At 48.7% G+C, this 15,987-nt stretch overlaps 1 protein-coding gene across 9 annotated transcripts in view; it reads left to right on the top strand.

Annotated features, from left to right (window-relative positions):
• The window catches only part of SLC39A10 (solute carrier family 39 member 10), a 449,258-nt gene that overhangs the window by 335,161 nt on the left and 98,110 nt on the right, over positions 1-15,987 (top strand). For all 9 annotated transcript variants that reach the window (XM_085648771.1, XM_085648766.1, XM_085648773.1 and 6 more), the window contains one exon: positions 1,821-1,901. In XM_085648771.1, coding sequence (XP_085504897.1) covers positions 1,821-1,901 — 81 coding nt within the window. The remainder of the gene's footprint in view (positions 1-1,820; positions 1,902-15,987) is intronic.

The following is a 15,987-nucleotide window of genomic DNA, read 5'->3' as shown; positions in this document are numbered from 1 at the left end:
TCCTGATTAGCAGGATCCCAGTCAGACTAGTCAAAAACAGTGTAACAACAAGCAAAAAGTGAGGGGTAACCATAAGAAGCAGATCCTACTTTCCTACAGCTGCTGAAAAAACATGGATGAACCAAAGCACACGATTAGGCATGAGCAGAATTGAAGATGCAGGCGAATGGGGCTCTTTTGAAGTGGTGCATGAAACGTCTTTTGCTCCAATATGTAGAGTAAAATCTTTAATACTTTAGCTCTCCTTTAGGATTCTTCCAGGGTTTTTTTTTAGTTCCGTTGTTTTAATTACGACGGAATGATTTCGATTTTAGAAGACAGTTTAATCTGCCACAAATGTGGTGGAGATACCGGGCCACCAAACTGATGGCCCACCCGCTTTATTTATGGTCGGGCAAACCAGCATTTTTACACCAGCATGATCCCTCGCTGACTCCACCAGTGGATTTCTTACACCGGCTGCCCAACGGACCTGGATTTGTCGGTGTGGACCGTCCACCGTATTCAGATGGCACTGTCTGATGTACTTTGCTTTATCAGCAGGGCAGACAGCAAAAGCCTGGTAGCCCTGAAAAGAAACAGGACTCCCCTCACCCTGAAAGAATGTTCGTTTTTGTAAAACCAAAAAGTTTGCTGAGTTGCTGCATGAAACATTGTGTCGGCTCAGCAAACATTCAGTGCCTTCAGATGAGCCACTGTAGTCAAGGCATAGAGATCTCTGCCAGACACTCTTAGACCCCAAACTATGGCAGGCTTTAATCGGCCTGGTCATCAAAGGTTATTATCTCCACTCACTTGTGGACGGTAGGCCACCCACCAAACTTTAAACCAGACACAAATGTGTTGAAAGCAAAGATTGCCTTCACATGACTGATTGATTGTGCATACGTGTGTGTATGTCTAAAAACAAGCTACTAAGATAAAAGTAATGCAGCCAGACATATACAGTTTAACATCTACAACTCAATCCTCAAATATTTTCACTGTCCTGATGATGACCTCTTAAGTTGTTGACAAGCTCAAAATATCGTTGATGCTACAGCAGTCGATAAGGCCCCATAAAGCGAAGGAGGAGCTCTGGGTGTTAAACCTGTATTTGCCCGGTTACATTACTCTGATCTTAGTTGTTGTTTCCAGTATATGCACATGTATAATCACAGTTATCATTGAACTTCACTGGTGTGAAGCACCTTTTTTCATTGTGGTATGGGTTGCTCTTGATTCTTGTATAGTTAAGCACCCACAACATCCCTTTATTGCGCTCATTATGATTTCACACATTGCATCACATATGACCCCAGTGCCAATAACTCATGATTCCGTTCAAGAGTACTTCACCCTGTCTAGAGTTATTTCTTTGTATACTGGTACTTGTGCTGAACATCTAATGCAGTAAAATGGACTACAAGTATCAAAATGCAAAGAAGAAAACATGGACTTGATGAGTTACTGGCTAATGGAATTGGGAAACCTTAGAGCTCTGGGTATTACATCACTAGTAAAATCATGTATGTGGCATATGAATGTCTGTTGCACAAAGGATAGCATATTCAAGCATATGCGTACTACGCGGTTGCTTAGGAAACCACTATTGGGAATTTCAGCGGTGTTAATTTTTGATTCTTCCCTTAAATACACATTTAGCTCTTTAATTGAAGTAACAAATATTTTCTAAAGCTTACTCTAAAGCCGTATTTCTAAGAAAATATGATCAGATTAGTAAAATAAATCCTTTCTCATTGAAAGTTAATCTTGCAAGGTGTATAGTAGATTAAAAAGAAAAAAGATGCTAAAAGTTAATTTGTTAACAATTTTTACAGGTGCTGCCTTTAGTGCTGGATTGACAGGTGGAATAAGTACATCCGTTGCTGTATTTTGTCATGAGCTTCCTCATGAACTGGGTAGGTTCCTTTGCATGAATGCTAATTGCTTGTATTTGGTATACAATTAATGAAATTAAAGTGGTTTAAGATAATGGTATTTGAAACATAAACACATTGTAATGTTTATATACATCTGTTACAAATGGGGTCTCTGGTTGGCAGTGGTTCGCTCACTGTCCAAGCAGGAACTCTCACTCTAGTCAGGGTAAGAAAGTTACACCCTCAGAATAACTCCTCTGAGGGAATGTGCAAAGTATTTGTGTGTACACACACGCGCACGCGCACACACACTCACTCTGAATAAAACAATAGCAAAACGTCAAAAATCCAACATACACAAATCAGAATATAAATTCTCGAACAGTAAATGCAGTTATAGCGCTTAGAAGCACACTAGCTGCAACTGCTGTTATAATGACGTGCTTCACGGAGTTGAATTCCAAAATTAGGGGTAGACCGCAATGGAGCGGGCTGGACACGGACTAATACATACCTCAGTTACAGTACCTTGGAAACAATGACCATACAAAGACGTTGCGAGTCACCGGGTGAGGCGTCGCTGGGGCTGGTGCGGCGTCTGTTTCTTACTGTTGGTGCTGGTCATTGACATGTCTGTGCTCAGGACGTTGCAAGGCACAGGGGAGGTGATGCTGCATGGGCAGCAAAACGTCGGTTCCTCTGGCATTGGTGGGTCAATGAAGTGTCGAGAGTCAAGTTCTACGCAGATTTGCTGGTTTCTTCTTGTTTAACACCGCAGATTCATTTCCAAGGGCGTAGAAACTGGATTTTGCTCCTTTTGGCAGAGTAGGGCTCTCAGCAGAAAAGCTCTGATACTGCAGGTGAAGTCTTTGATAGCCCTGACGCTTCCAACAGGAGGCAAGCTCAACTCGAGCCCTTGGAGAAACTGTGAAAGCAAGATGTAGAAAGCAAAGCAAATTCTAGTCTTTTCACTCCCAGGACAGAAGCAGCAGCAGCACGCCAGCACAGCATAGTAAACAGGCAAGCCCTCCTGACAGCAACACAGCTCGTCCTCCAGGCAACATTTCCTCAATCCAGAAGTGTTCGAGTGTATGGTGTCAGAGGTCCAGTACTTACATCCATTTCAGTCTTTGATGTAGGCAAACTTCAAAGAAAGGTATTTTTAGTGCACAGTACCCTGCCCTTCCTGGCTCCAGACACACTACAGGGTGATCGAGACTGCTTTCTAAGGGGACAGGCACAGCCCTATTCAGGTGCCGGTGTCAACGTCTCCCAGCACTCTAGCTCAGGAAAACACATCAGCCTGGTGATGGGCCATCAGGATATGCACAGCACACCTCGGCTTCCTATGTGTGGGACTGTCTTGAGTGAATCCACAAAGCCCAGCTGTCATCCAACCCAGACGTATTCTAGGGACAGGAGGAGGCACTGAAAGGTTAAGGAAGTTTCTTCACATTCATTTATGCTTTGCGCTGCGCCCTTCCTCACATTTACATGCTCATTATTTGTGGACTTAGCTAACTCCACCTATATTTGAAGAAAAACATCCCTGAGCTCCTTCCTCGCAGCGAGGAAGTTGTAGCCCCCAGAGGAACTAGGTTTTTCCTCTGGGAGGAGATTCCCAAATGATGAAACATGTCACCTTTGGTGAGTGAGGGAATTCGTCCTTAAAAGGGATATGCCCTCAGGTTTATGCTGGGAGGCATAGTCATTGGTTCTGAAGCTGAGTAGTTGTTTAATTTGTAATGGTGCTTTCAATACACTTTTTGCATAGTTATTTGTTCATTGACCCCAAGATTTCATACTGTTTTTCGAAGTAGGAGTACTTGCCAGTTTGAAGTGACAGCTAAAAACTACATGCACAGGCTCTGCGGTGGCAGGCCTGAAACACATTTGAAGGGCTACTTATGTGGGTGGCGCAATCAATGCTGCAGGCCGTCTAGTATGTAAGAAAAAAAGGGCAATCCAGTCTACCTTTGGGGGCTTGGGTAAACAATGAAATAATGTATGAAAAAGTGCCCATTAATGAATTATTTACACAAATATTTGATTCTTTAAGTAATTAAATCTCTCAAATTATGACATCAGTATTGTGATTCATAATTATTCAAAAATCAATCCATAAAATTAATATTGATTACAAAGAAAGAAGATACATAAAAACAACGCCATTCGTTTTGGTTATTAATTTTTATAGATCTTTTTGTGTGGGGTTGAATGGGTTTCAGCAATTATATTGCAGACGCAGTATCAGCTTTATTTTTTAGTTTTCAGACTTGTAAAGACGCACTAAAATAGCTCACAAAATGAGTATGCATGACACCAAGGCCCTACATTTTGCAAGTCCCAACAAACCATTTGAACTCAGGCTGTTTCATCATTTTAAAACTTGGCAACACAACCCACATAAATGCACTCCACACCATGCCACATAATTCCAATCAGCATAATTTAACTCAGTGCCACGCACTTCCACGCTACACAATTCAACTCTTCACATTGCCATTCAACACCACATAATTCGACAACAAACAACATAAATCAACACCACATCCATCCATTCCACACCATGCCACAAAATTCAACAGCACACAACATAAAGCTGTTGGATGCGTTACAGGAGGCGGGAGTGAATCTATGCGACACACGCTTCTTTTTGCTGAGTAATTTTAAATCTCAATCTTAATAGCACTAATGCAATTTTAAATTTGGTCACAGGGCAGCGCAATACTGTAAATCCCCCCACCACTTACTCGTATTGCCGTAGGAAGTCTGGGTCAGCTGACAGCCTGCACGCCTCGGTCCGACTCGGTGACTATCACCGTTGAGCGGAGGGCGGACAGGCAGACCCTGTCACTTCCGGTTTAGGGGCGGTTAGCGCTCTAGCTTCGCCCTCTCAGGACTACAAAGGGTGCTCGTCACTCCAAGCGCGCAGCGGTTGCGCGCAGGGGTGTGCCTAAGAACGCGCCTAAGACAAGCCAAAGAGAAGCCCGTCTGCGCCCGTCCGCGACTGGACGAGGCTAGGGGCAAGAGGTCATGGCCGCGAGTGTTGCCCAGCTGCCTGCTTGCGTGAAACCTTTGGTAAAATACTCCTCAGTAGAGCTGTTGCGTATCCGTAAGCCTGTACTGCAGGGATGCACGGGAGGGGAAGGATGTCTGTTGGAGGGTCCTTTTTCATGTCCGAATTGTCAATATCAAGCCTCCGCTGATCACTTGCAAATCGTACCACATGAAGAACCATTTACAACTACTCTTCCATATGACTCGCGTAAGAGTCGTAATCTTCTCTGCAATATTAGATCGCTGTCTAAACATCACAGTGAAGTGTGGGATATGATTGCATCTCAGCCTGAACTCTGTTATTTGACAGAGACATGGCTAAAACCACACTCTGTTCCAGCTATCACATTAGGGATTCCAGAGGGCTACAAAATAGCCAGACTTGACCGGCCTACCAAGATAGGAGGAGGCATTGCCATTGTGTATAAAAATAATCTATTAGTAACCATCTTAGAGGAAATGAGTACCCCGGACTTAGAAATTCTTGTATTTAAAATCAACTTCTCCAAGAATATTGGCTACAAAGGGGCACTGGTTTATCGTCCTCCCGGACCCCATACCAGCTTCAACATTTTGTTGCTGGAGATATTGGCCAGACACATCGACCCTGACAACGAGTTCCTACTTTTAGGAGACTTTAACATGCATTGTGACCTCAAGGACAATGCTGAGGCACAATCTTTACTAACCGACATGTCCGTGTTGGGTCTAACTTTAATGAATACTGGTCCCACCCACTTGACAGGGCACACTTTAGACCTCATCTTCTCTAACAAACCTAATACCCTGCTATATGACTCTTCCACTCAGGTCAACTGGACAGATCACTTTGTCTTGGAATTTTTTATTTCATATTTGGGTAAAGCCCCCCCTCAGGCACAAGCCCTTCCCACTAGGCGCAGACCATGGCACAAGATTACTCCAGAAACATTTCAGGAAAACTTTTCTGGGTGCCCCATTTCTCTGGGAGAGAATGTTGATACAGCATTAGATCGGTATAATCAGGCGATACTCCAGGTGGTAAACAGGATTGCTCCTATGAAAACCTATAAACCCCGCCTAGCCCGTAAACAAGATGTATGGTATACGGAACACCTGAGATCTCTCAAACAGCAGGCGAGGAAACTAGAAAAGGTGTGGAGATTAACCCATGACAACTTGGATAAGAATCATTTTTGGGCAGCTCTCTCTAAATATCATAAGGAAATTCGCAATGCCCAGAAATCGCACATACAGGCCCTTCTTTTAGCAGCAGGAAATACCCCCAGAATCTTATACCAAACTTTACATTCATTTGTGAAACTCTGGAATTGGCTTCACAACAACTCTGCAATGAAGTAGCTCAGTTCTTCACAGACAAAATAAATAAGATTCATGACAATATTCTAAAATCCTATCCACCCATCATGGATGATATTTTATCACCTATGGAGCTGGATAAAGAGAAAGGAGTTACACACCTGCAATCCTTTTCCCCTATCTCCTTGATTGAGACAGAATGTTATCTGGGGCAGATTAAAAGCGGAAGCCCCTCAGATATCATTCCAGCCAGAATTTTTCCGATTGCAGGAAAAACTTTGAGTCCTCAGATTCAAAGTCTCATTAATCTTTCCCTGACCGAGGGGCAAGTTTCTAGGGAATGGAAAAAAGCATTGGTAAGACCCATTAGGAAAAACTCCTCCATTCCCTGGACTGACTTATCCAATCTGAGGCCTATCTCGCTACTCCCTTTTTTAGGGAAGGTCATAGAGAAACATGTCAACAAACAGGTTTCTCAGTACATAGAGCTGCATGACAAGCTAGACAGTTCTCAGTTTGGCTTTAGACCCCGACACAGTACTGAATCCGCTCTGCTGTCGGTGACAGACGACCTTCACATGTACCAGGATCGAGGGTATTCGGCGATCCTGGTACTGTTGGATTTATCGGCGGCGTGCGATACTATATCTCACAATATCTTAATCAAACGTCTGACCGCAATAGGAATAAAAAGCACAGCGTTAACCTGGCTAAAGAGTTTTCTGTCTGACCGCACCCAAACTGTCAGCATGGGCACATTTAGGTCGACAGAAACCCATATCACCAAGGGGGTGCCACAGGGCTCTTGTCTAAGCCCTACATTGTTTAACATCTATGTCGCACCCCTGGCCAATATATTGAGAGACTTTGGGTTTGTCCCTGTCTCCTACGCTGATGATACGCAGCTTCTATTCCCTTTTAAACATCTGACCGACGAAGTGAGGGAGGCCTTCTCAGATGGCATGAAAGCTGTTGAAAATTGGATGAAATCTAACTATCTCCAATGCAACGTAAGCAAGACCGAAGTAATGCTCTTTGGGGAGGTCAGATATCTGTGGACTTCAGAGTGGTGGCCATATGAGCTGGGCCAAGTACCTGAACCCAAATTGGTCGTAAAAAACCTAGGGGTCCGTCTTGATCGTGAGCTCACTTATAAGCAACATGGCAATTGGGTTTTCGGCCAATGCTTTCATATTATTGGGCTCTTACGTAAAGTGTTTCCACTATTGCCTGATTCCATTAGAAAAACATTGGTCCAGGCTCAAGTGTTGAGTCGCTTGGATTATTGCAATGGACTCCTGCTGTCAGCTAATCAGGGAGTCCTAGCAAAACTCCAAGTGATACAAAACACTGCGGCAAGACTTGTGATGAATGCCCCCCCAAGAACTCCTTCTAAACCACTCCTTGACAAATTACACTGGCTTCCAGTTTGTAAAAGGATTACGTTTAAGACATGTTGTCTTATCCACAGAACCATACATGGCTCTGGTCCTTCTTACTGGACAGATAAATTCATTCCCTATAATCCCACTCGACTCCTTAGGTCCAGTAGCCAACTTCGCCTAAAAGTACCAACTATCAAGAGGAGTAGACAAGGTGGGAAAGCCTTGTCTGTGGCAGGCCCGACTCTATGGAATAAACTTCCTCTTGAGTTAAGGCAATGTTCTGAATTCTTGGTTTTTAGGAAAAAACTCAAAACGTTTCTATTCTAGTAATTCTTCTACCTTCTTAGTTCTAATGCTGCACTGTGTTGAGTTATTTCCTCCCGTCTCTTGTTAGCTGCCTATTTTTCTCCCTCTTTTCCTTTCTGTGCGCAGAGATACTCTTATGCAAGAGTCGATTCTAGCGCGATATAAATCTATAAATAAATAAATAAATAATTATAGTCCATTACATACTACTGCACAACACAAAATACCATTTCACATAATTTCACTCCATAACACACAATCCCACCCCACATAATTCCAGTACACTCAATACCACATAATTACTATCCACATCATCCCACTGCACACAATGCCACATAATTCCACTACTAAAAAACACTCTAGACCATTCCAATTCAACCTACATAATTCCACTCCACACTGCATACATCCACTCTACTCCAAACAAAACACATGGGTAAAACACATTGCCATCTACAACGCCAATAACTCGAACTCTCCCAAAAGCAAGACCCATTGCATTGCAAATGCTTTTTTAAGCAGGGACCCCACAGAAGCCCGTTGGTCAGTTAGCTGGCAGTTTATTGGCGATGCAATAGTAAAGCTTAGGCTACAGTTAACCTGTACAAATAGGAGAAACTACTACTTTAGTGGAGAATTTTGCACAGAATACATGGCGCAACAGCAAGGCAAATGATCATACACAAGGTGAGGAGTTCCCGTTGCTTATGCAACTAGTAAAATACTGGAGGATAGTGCCATCTCCCACTGGGCCAAAGGGGTTGCCCAGCCTAGCCTCTTCCGGTCTACGGCAGGCAAAGATGGGCTGTTCTTGGCCTGGGCACCTCCTGCGTGCGCCCCACTCTGCGAGGTTTAAAGAGCGCATTTAAGTGCTAGTGCAGCTTTATCTGCAAGGTTGGCCACTACTCCTGATGCAGACAATGGTGGACCTGGGGGACGTATTCCAACCCCAGCAGAGAAAAACTAGCATCCTGCGCTGTTGGATTTAAAGAGTGCATTTAAGCGCTAGTGTGGCGTTATCAGCAAAGTTGGCACCTCTTCCTGGTGCTGACAAGGGTGAGACTGGGGGGATGTAGTCCCACCCAAGCAGGGCACAACAAGGCAGAACTGGCGTCCCGCGCTGCGGGCTTCGAAGTGCGCTTTTAAGCACTAGTAAGGCGTTAGAAGCAAGGTTGGCCCCTTCTGCTGGTGCAGACAGTGGCGAAGCTCTGCTTGGAGACCTAGTCCCACCCCAGCAGGGCAGAACAAGGCAGAACTGGTGTCACATGCTGCTGGGTTTGAAGAGGGCTTTTAATCACAAGTGTGGCGTTATTGGCAAGGTTGGACCCTCCTGATGCAGACAAGGGTTAAGCTGGGGGACATAGTCCCACCCCAGCAGGGCAGAACTAGCGTCCCCACTGTTACATAATAACCAGTGTTTTCCGTTTGAGGGTGTCCATTGCTTCTATTGAATCATTGCTGTGCCCCACTCTGGTAGCTAAAGGTGAGAATATGTATCTACCTTCCTTAAGGTGGCTGTCAGTGTTAGATGCAGAGTCACTTCTATACCATAATGATTGTTGTTCCATTTGTTATCCCTAAGAGCCAGTCGGTCGGAGTATAGATGGCCATGTTGAGCAGCTCTGGATACCAGACACTTCATGCCCAATCCGGAGCCACAAGAATGACTTGGGCCCGGTCGCGCCTGATCTTCTTTAGCACTTCGGGCAGAACTGGTACAGGCGGAAAGGCGTACAACAGACTGCAACTACACTCGCGGCGAAAAGCGTCGCCGAGCGAGTGCGGCCTTGGAAATTCCAACGCGCAGAATTGCTGACATTGCTCGTTCTCTTCGGTGGCAAATAGATCTAACCAAGGCTCTCCCCACTGTTGAAAGAGACCTTGCACCACCTCCGAGTGCAGATGCCATTTGTGATCCATCATGCACCTGCGGCTGAGTTCGTCCGCCCTGGCATTCAGAGAACCTGCCAGGTGTTGATCCACCAAGGAAATGCCTTGATGTTCCAGCCATGTCCAGAGGCGAAGGGCCTCCTGACATAGGGTCCATGACCCCCACCCGCCCTGTTTGTTGCAATACCACATGGCGGTGGAGTTGTCCGTGAACACCTGCACTACTCATTCCCGCACAGAGGGAAGGAATGCCTTCAGTGGAAGACTAATCGCAAGACGAATCGCCCAGAGCTCCAGAAGGTTGAGGTGAAGCCCGGACTCCGCCGGAGACCAGAGGCCTCTAATCTCCGCCTCTCCCGTATGGCCACCCCATCCCAGAAGGGAGGCATCCGTCACCACAGTGTGGTCTGGTTGGGGAAGGGAAGTGGATCTGCCATTGACCCAATCCTGGTTTGTAAGCCACCACTGCAGTTGTCGAGCAGTGCCCTCTGAGATCTGGACGCATTTGGACAGATTCCCCTGATGCTGCGCCTACTGGGACTTTAGGTCCCACTGCAGAGCCCGCATATGCCACCTGGCATGATCGATCAGCGATGAGGCCCAGCAGCCTCAAGGTCATTCTGACCGAAACCTGAGACAGAGGCTGAAAGATCGGAATCATAGCCCAAATATCCTGGACTCACTGTTCGGGAGGATAGACCCGAAACTGTGTCGTGTCCAGAACCGCTCCGATGAAGAGGAGCTTCTGAGAGGGAATCGGGTGCGACTTCGGCAGATTGATGGAGAACCCCAGCATATGCAGGAGGTCGGCTGTAGTCTGGTGGTGGGAGACGACTGTCTGGGGCAAGCCTGCCTTCAACAACCAGTCGTCGAGATAGGGGAAGACTGAAACCCCTGATCTGCGCAGACGAGCTGCGACCACCGCCATCAGTTTCAGTAGCCCCTTCGGACTATTTGCAAAACCCATCTGTCCGAAGTGATGGTGCGCTAGTGGGGGAGATGATGGCGAATCCTTCCGCCCACTTGTTTCTGATGGGCCTGAAGGTCGGACTAGTAGGGTTCGGAGGCTGCTGCAGAGAGAGGGTTGCTGGACTGGCCCGCCCGCTGGCCAGTAGCGTGAAGACTTCAATGACTTCGAGCTGGAATGGCGATGGCTCTGTGACCGGTCCCTGGACCTCCATCTCGACCGAGACCTCGAACGCGGAGCTGACTGCCAGTGTTTAAGCAGCTTTCGGGATTGCTCCCGCAAAGCCTTCGGCGTCAACAACTGACAGTGTGAGCCCGACTTGGGGTCGTGGTCTGCTCCAGGCAAAAAAGACACACGCGGTGTGGATCCGTCACCGACATCATGTGATGGCAGGAACCGCAGGCCTTGAAACCGGGCATCCCTCGTGCACCTTACGGAGTCGAAGACTCGAGAAAAGACGCCGACAGAAGTTGAGAAAAAGTTAGTAAAAAAATTACTGAGGTGCCGCTCTTCCCGGATCTGCGCTGGCTGGCGTGCAAAAAAGAAAAAAGTGACGTCAGCATGCGAGGGCGGCATCTATGTAGCTGCCGCGACGTCGTTCCGGCGACCATGACGACGACAGCGGAGCCGACCGACGCCACCTTCCGACACGCAGAGGTACTGCTGACAAAAAATCTTTCCGGATCCAGTCTGACTTCTGGGGGTAATTCTAAAGTAAGGAATCTATAACTAACTAATGTTTCTTACAGATATATTGTTACCAAAGGTAAGTAACTTGTGCATTAACACCAATCTAAAACATAGTAAGCACACATTTAATTATTGTATGTTATAATCAAATGTGCGCTTACTATGTGCAGAATTGGTGGGAAGAGTATTTAATAAATAAAACATGCTGGCGACCCCAGTTTTCTGTCCCAACACCCCATGCCCGAGAGCCTGGTTATCCAGGCCTCTACCTCCCAGACCTCCTTCGCGCCCGCTCCCCCGGATCGGGAATCCAAAAGGCTAGAACAGTTTGGGAAGAAACTGTTCTCCTCTCTTAGTTTGGGGTTTCGGTCTATCAACACCGCGTGCCTTTTGGACCGTTACTCCCACTCCCTGTCGGATACGGTGGAGGACGTGTTGCCCCAGTGTCCGGAGGAGGCCCGGACACGGCTCGCCCAGGCTCTTGCCGAGGGGCGGGATGCGGCACGGCATGCAATCCGATGTGGACTGGACAAAACGGACTCGCTGGGCAGGGCAATGTCGACCACGGTGGCGCTTCGTCGCCATGCCTGGCTGCGGTCCACGAGTTTTTCCAGGGATGTCCAGAGCACCCTCATGGACATGCCCTTCGATGGCAGTCGCCTTCTTGGCGACAAAGTGGATAGTGCGCTGGAGCGCTTTAAGGACTCCAGGGCTACGGCCAAGTCCTTGGGCCTTTCGGCCCCGCGCCTGCAAACTTCCGCTTTTTGCCCCTTTCGTGGCCAAGGAAGGGGCGCCCCCTCATGTCCGCCTAGCCACAGGCCTCAGTACCAACCTCCACGCGGACGTGGATTCCGCGGTACAGGGGGACAACGTGCCGGTCCGTCCACATCTACCCCAGCAGCATCCGCCTCAAAGCCCTCCTAGTCCGAGCTTTCAGACCCATTCCACGCCAGTGGGAGGCAGAGTTCGCCATCACCTGCTCCACTGGCGTACCATCACATCGGACAGGTGGGTGCTGCAAATCGTCCAAAGGGGATACTCCCTCCCCTTCGAGGCGACCCCTCCAGCCATGCCACCACAGTGCCACCGAATTTCGGGGGATCACTTGCAACTTCTGCAGGAGGAAGTTATGGCCCTCTTGGCCAAGGGGGCCATCGAGCGCGTTCCTGGTCTAGAAGTAGGTTGTGGTTGTTATTCCCACTACTTTCTGGTTCCCAAGAAGGGCAAAGGGGGCCTACGCCCTATCTTGGACCTCAGAAGCATCAACGCCTTCCTCTGGAAGGAGAAGTTCAAGATGCTCACCTTAGCTCAGGTTCTGGATGCCCTAGACCCTGGAGACTGGATGGTAGCGTTGGACTTGCAGGACGCTTATTTCCACATCCCCGTCCTGCCGGCCCACCGGCGTTACCTGCGGTTCACGGTGGGACAGGAGCATTTTCAGTTTACCGTGCTCCCCTTCGGCCTCACCAGTGCCCCTCGGGTGTTCACGAAAGTGATGGCGGTGGTCGCAGCTCATCTGCACAGATTGGGGGTTCCAGTCTTCCCCTATCTCGACGACTGGTTGTTGAAGGCGGGCTCGCCCCAGGCAGTCGTCTCCCACCTCCAGACTACGGCCAACCACTTGCATTTGCTGGGGTTCTCCATCAATGTGCCGAAGTCGCATCTGAGTCCCTCCCAGAAGCATTGGAGCGGTTCTGGACTCGGCGCAGTTCCGGGCCTATCCTCCGGAACAGCGGGTCCAGGATATTCAGGCTCTGATTCCCATATTTCAGCCTCTATCCCGGGTTTCGGTAAAGTTGGTGCTGCTGCTTCTGGGTCTGATAGCATCCTGTTGGTGCATCACGCCAGATGGCGAATGCGGGCTCTGCAGTGGGACCTGAAGTTTCAGTGGGCCCAGCATCGGGGCAACCTGTCCGACCACGTCCTGATCTCAGAGGGCACTGCGAGACAGTTGCAGTGCTGGCTCACGGACCGCGATTGGGTCAGTGGCAGATCCCTCTCCCTACCCCAACCAGAGCACGTAGTGGTGACGGATGCGTCCCTCCTGGCATGGGGGGGTTACATGGGAGAGGCGGAGATCAGAGGCCTCTGGTCTCCGGCGGAGTCCCGGCTCCATATCAACCTTCTGGAGCTGAGGGCGATCCGACTTGCACTGAAGGCATTCCTTCCCTCTGTCCGGGGAAGTGTAGTGCAGGTGTTCACGGACAACACCACCGCCATGTGGTATTGCAACAAACAGGGCGGGGTGGGATCGTGGACCCTTTGTCAGGAGGCTCTGCGCCTCTGGACATGGCTGGAACATCAGGGCATCACCATGGTGGTTCAACATCTGGTGCGCTCTCTGAACGCCAGAGCAGACGAACTCAGCCGCCGGTGCATAATGGATCACGAATGACGTCTAAACTTGAACGTGGCGCAAGGCCTCTTTCGGCAGTGGGGAGAGCCTTGGTTAGATCTATTCGCCACCGAAGAGACGCGCAGTGTAAGCAGTTCTGCCCGTTGGAGTTTCCTAGGAGGCACTCGCTCGGGGACGCCTTTCGTCGCGAGTGGAGTTGCGGTCTGTTGTACTCCCCTCTGCCTATACCACTTCTGCCCAGAGTGCTGAAGATCAGGCGCGACCGGGCCCAAGTCATCTTGGTGGCTCCGGATTGGGCACGAAGATACTGGTATCCCGAGCTTCTCAGTCTGTCGATCGATCCCCCGATATGACTGCCTCTTCAGGAGGACCTTCTGTCGCAGTAGTAGGGGACGGTCCTCCACCCAAACCTGTCCAGCCTCCACCTCCATGCGTGGAGATTGAGCGGCGGCAGTTGATGCCATTTGACTTGCCTCCTGAAGTCTGTAATGTTATTCTGGCAGCCAGGTGACCCTCCACAAAATCGGTATACGCCTGCAGGTGGAACAAATTCGTGGCATGGTGCACAGCAAAGGCTGTGGATCCCCTTTCCGCCCCTCTTTCTGAGGTTCTCCTCTTTCTCCTTTCCCTGGCCCAGCAGGGCTCTGCTCTGGGCACCCTCAAGGGATATCTTTCAGCTATTTCTGCTTTCTTACGGCTTCCTGATCAGCCTTCTCTTTTCAAATCCCCTGTTGTTTCTTGATTCTTTAAGGGCATTACTCACATGTTTCCTCCTGTTCCTTTCGTAATGCCTCAGTGGGATTTGAACCTTGTATTGCCCTTTCTGATGTGTGCTCCCTTTGCGCCACTTCATAATTATCCCCTTCGTCTTCTCACTCTTAAGACTGCTTTCCTGGTTGCCATCACCACTGCTAGGTGGGTGAGTGAGCTCCAGGCTCTCTCTTCTAAGCCTCCTTTCCTTTCTGTCCATCTGGACAAAGTTGTTCTCAGGACTCGTCCTTCCTTTCTCCCTAAGGTGGTAACTGCCTTTCACATCGGTCAGTCTGTTACTCTGCCCACCTTCTTTCCGCTTCCCTCGAAAGAGGAAGAGAGTCTCCACCGTCTGGACCCAAAGCGGGCGCTGTCTTTCTATCTGGACCGCACCAAACAGTTCCGAGTGGACGACCAACTCTTTGTTGGCTATGTGGGCGCTAAGAAGGGGCGGGCGGTGCACAAACGAACCATCTCTCGGAGGGTCGTTTTGTGTAGCAAGGCCTGTTACTCCTTAGCTAAAAAGGAACCTCCTGTACGGCTGAGGGTCCATTCCACTCGGGCCACAGCGGCGACCACTGCCCTGGGCCGGGGAGTCCCCTTGCAGGACATCTGTCAGGCAGCAATGTGGGCCTCACTGCACATGTTTGCTAAACACTATTGCCTGGACAGCCAAGTCTGGAGAGACTGCTTCTTTGGCCGTTCTGTTCTCCGGGACTTTCTGGTGTGATCTTGGTTTGCAGGCCCACCACCGGTGTTGGTATTGCTGGGGTATCTATTCTAAGGTGAGGAATCTAACTAACGTGTTTCTTTCATATGAGCAAGTTACTTACCTTCGGTAATGATATATCTGTAAGAAACATTAGTTAGTTAGATTCCTCACCGCCCCACCCATCTTCCCCGTTCTGCGAACCAATATCTAGGGTTGAGGTCATCCCTTTCAGGGCCCTAGAATTTTTGGCACCAGTGTCGGTCTCTTGCATGGCTCTGTGTTCCTGGCACGGAAAGCTATGTACAAGAACTGACGTCTGCGCGTGAGGGCGGCGTCTAAGTACTCCGACGTCATCCCGGCAATCACGACGCCACCGACTGATGCGGAGCCGCAAACGACGCCTAGCGACGCGCAAGGGTATTGCTGACGAAAAATCTTTCCGGATCCTGCCGGACGCCTGGGGATATTCTAAGGTGAGGAATCTAACTAACTAATGTTTCTTACAGATATATCTTTACCGAAGGTAAGTAACTTGTTCTTTAGTAACAGTATCCGTCTCCAAGCGTAGAAACATTTAGTTCCTGCAATATAGGGAATTACGTCTGAACAGTGCATGTACAAAGCTCATTAGGACATCACCCCTTCTCTCAGAGTGTCCGGTAAAGCAGGGAACACTGGGAGAAGGGATGCTATCTAAATAGGATGTGACC

Source organism: Triturus cristatus, chromosome 3_2 (genome assembly GCF_964204655.1).
Source record: "Triturus cristatus chromosome 3_2, aTriCri1.1, whole genome shotgun sequence".
Lineage (NCBI taxonomy): Eukaryota > Metazoa > Chordata > Amphibia > Caudata > Salamandridae > Triturus > Triturus cristatus.
This window is presented reverse-complemented; position numbering and strand designations above follow the sequence as displayed.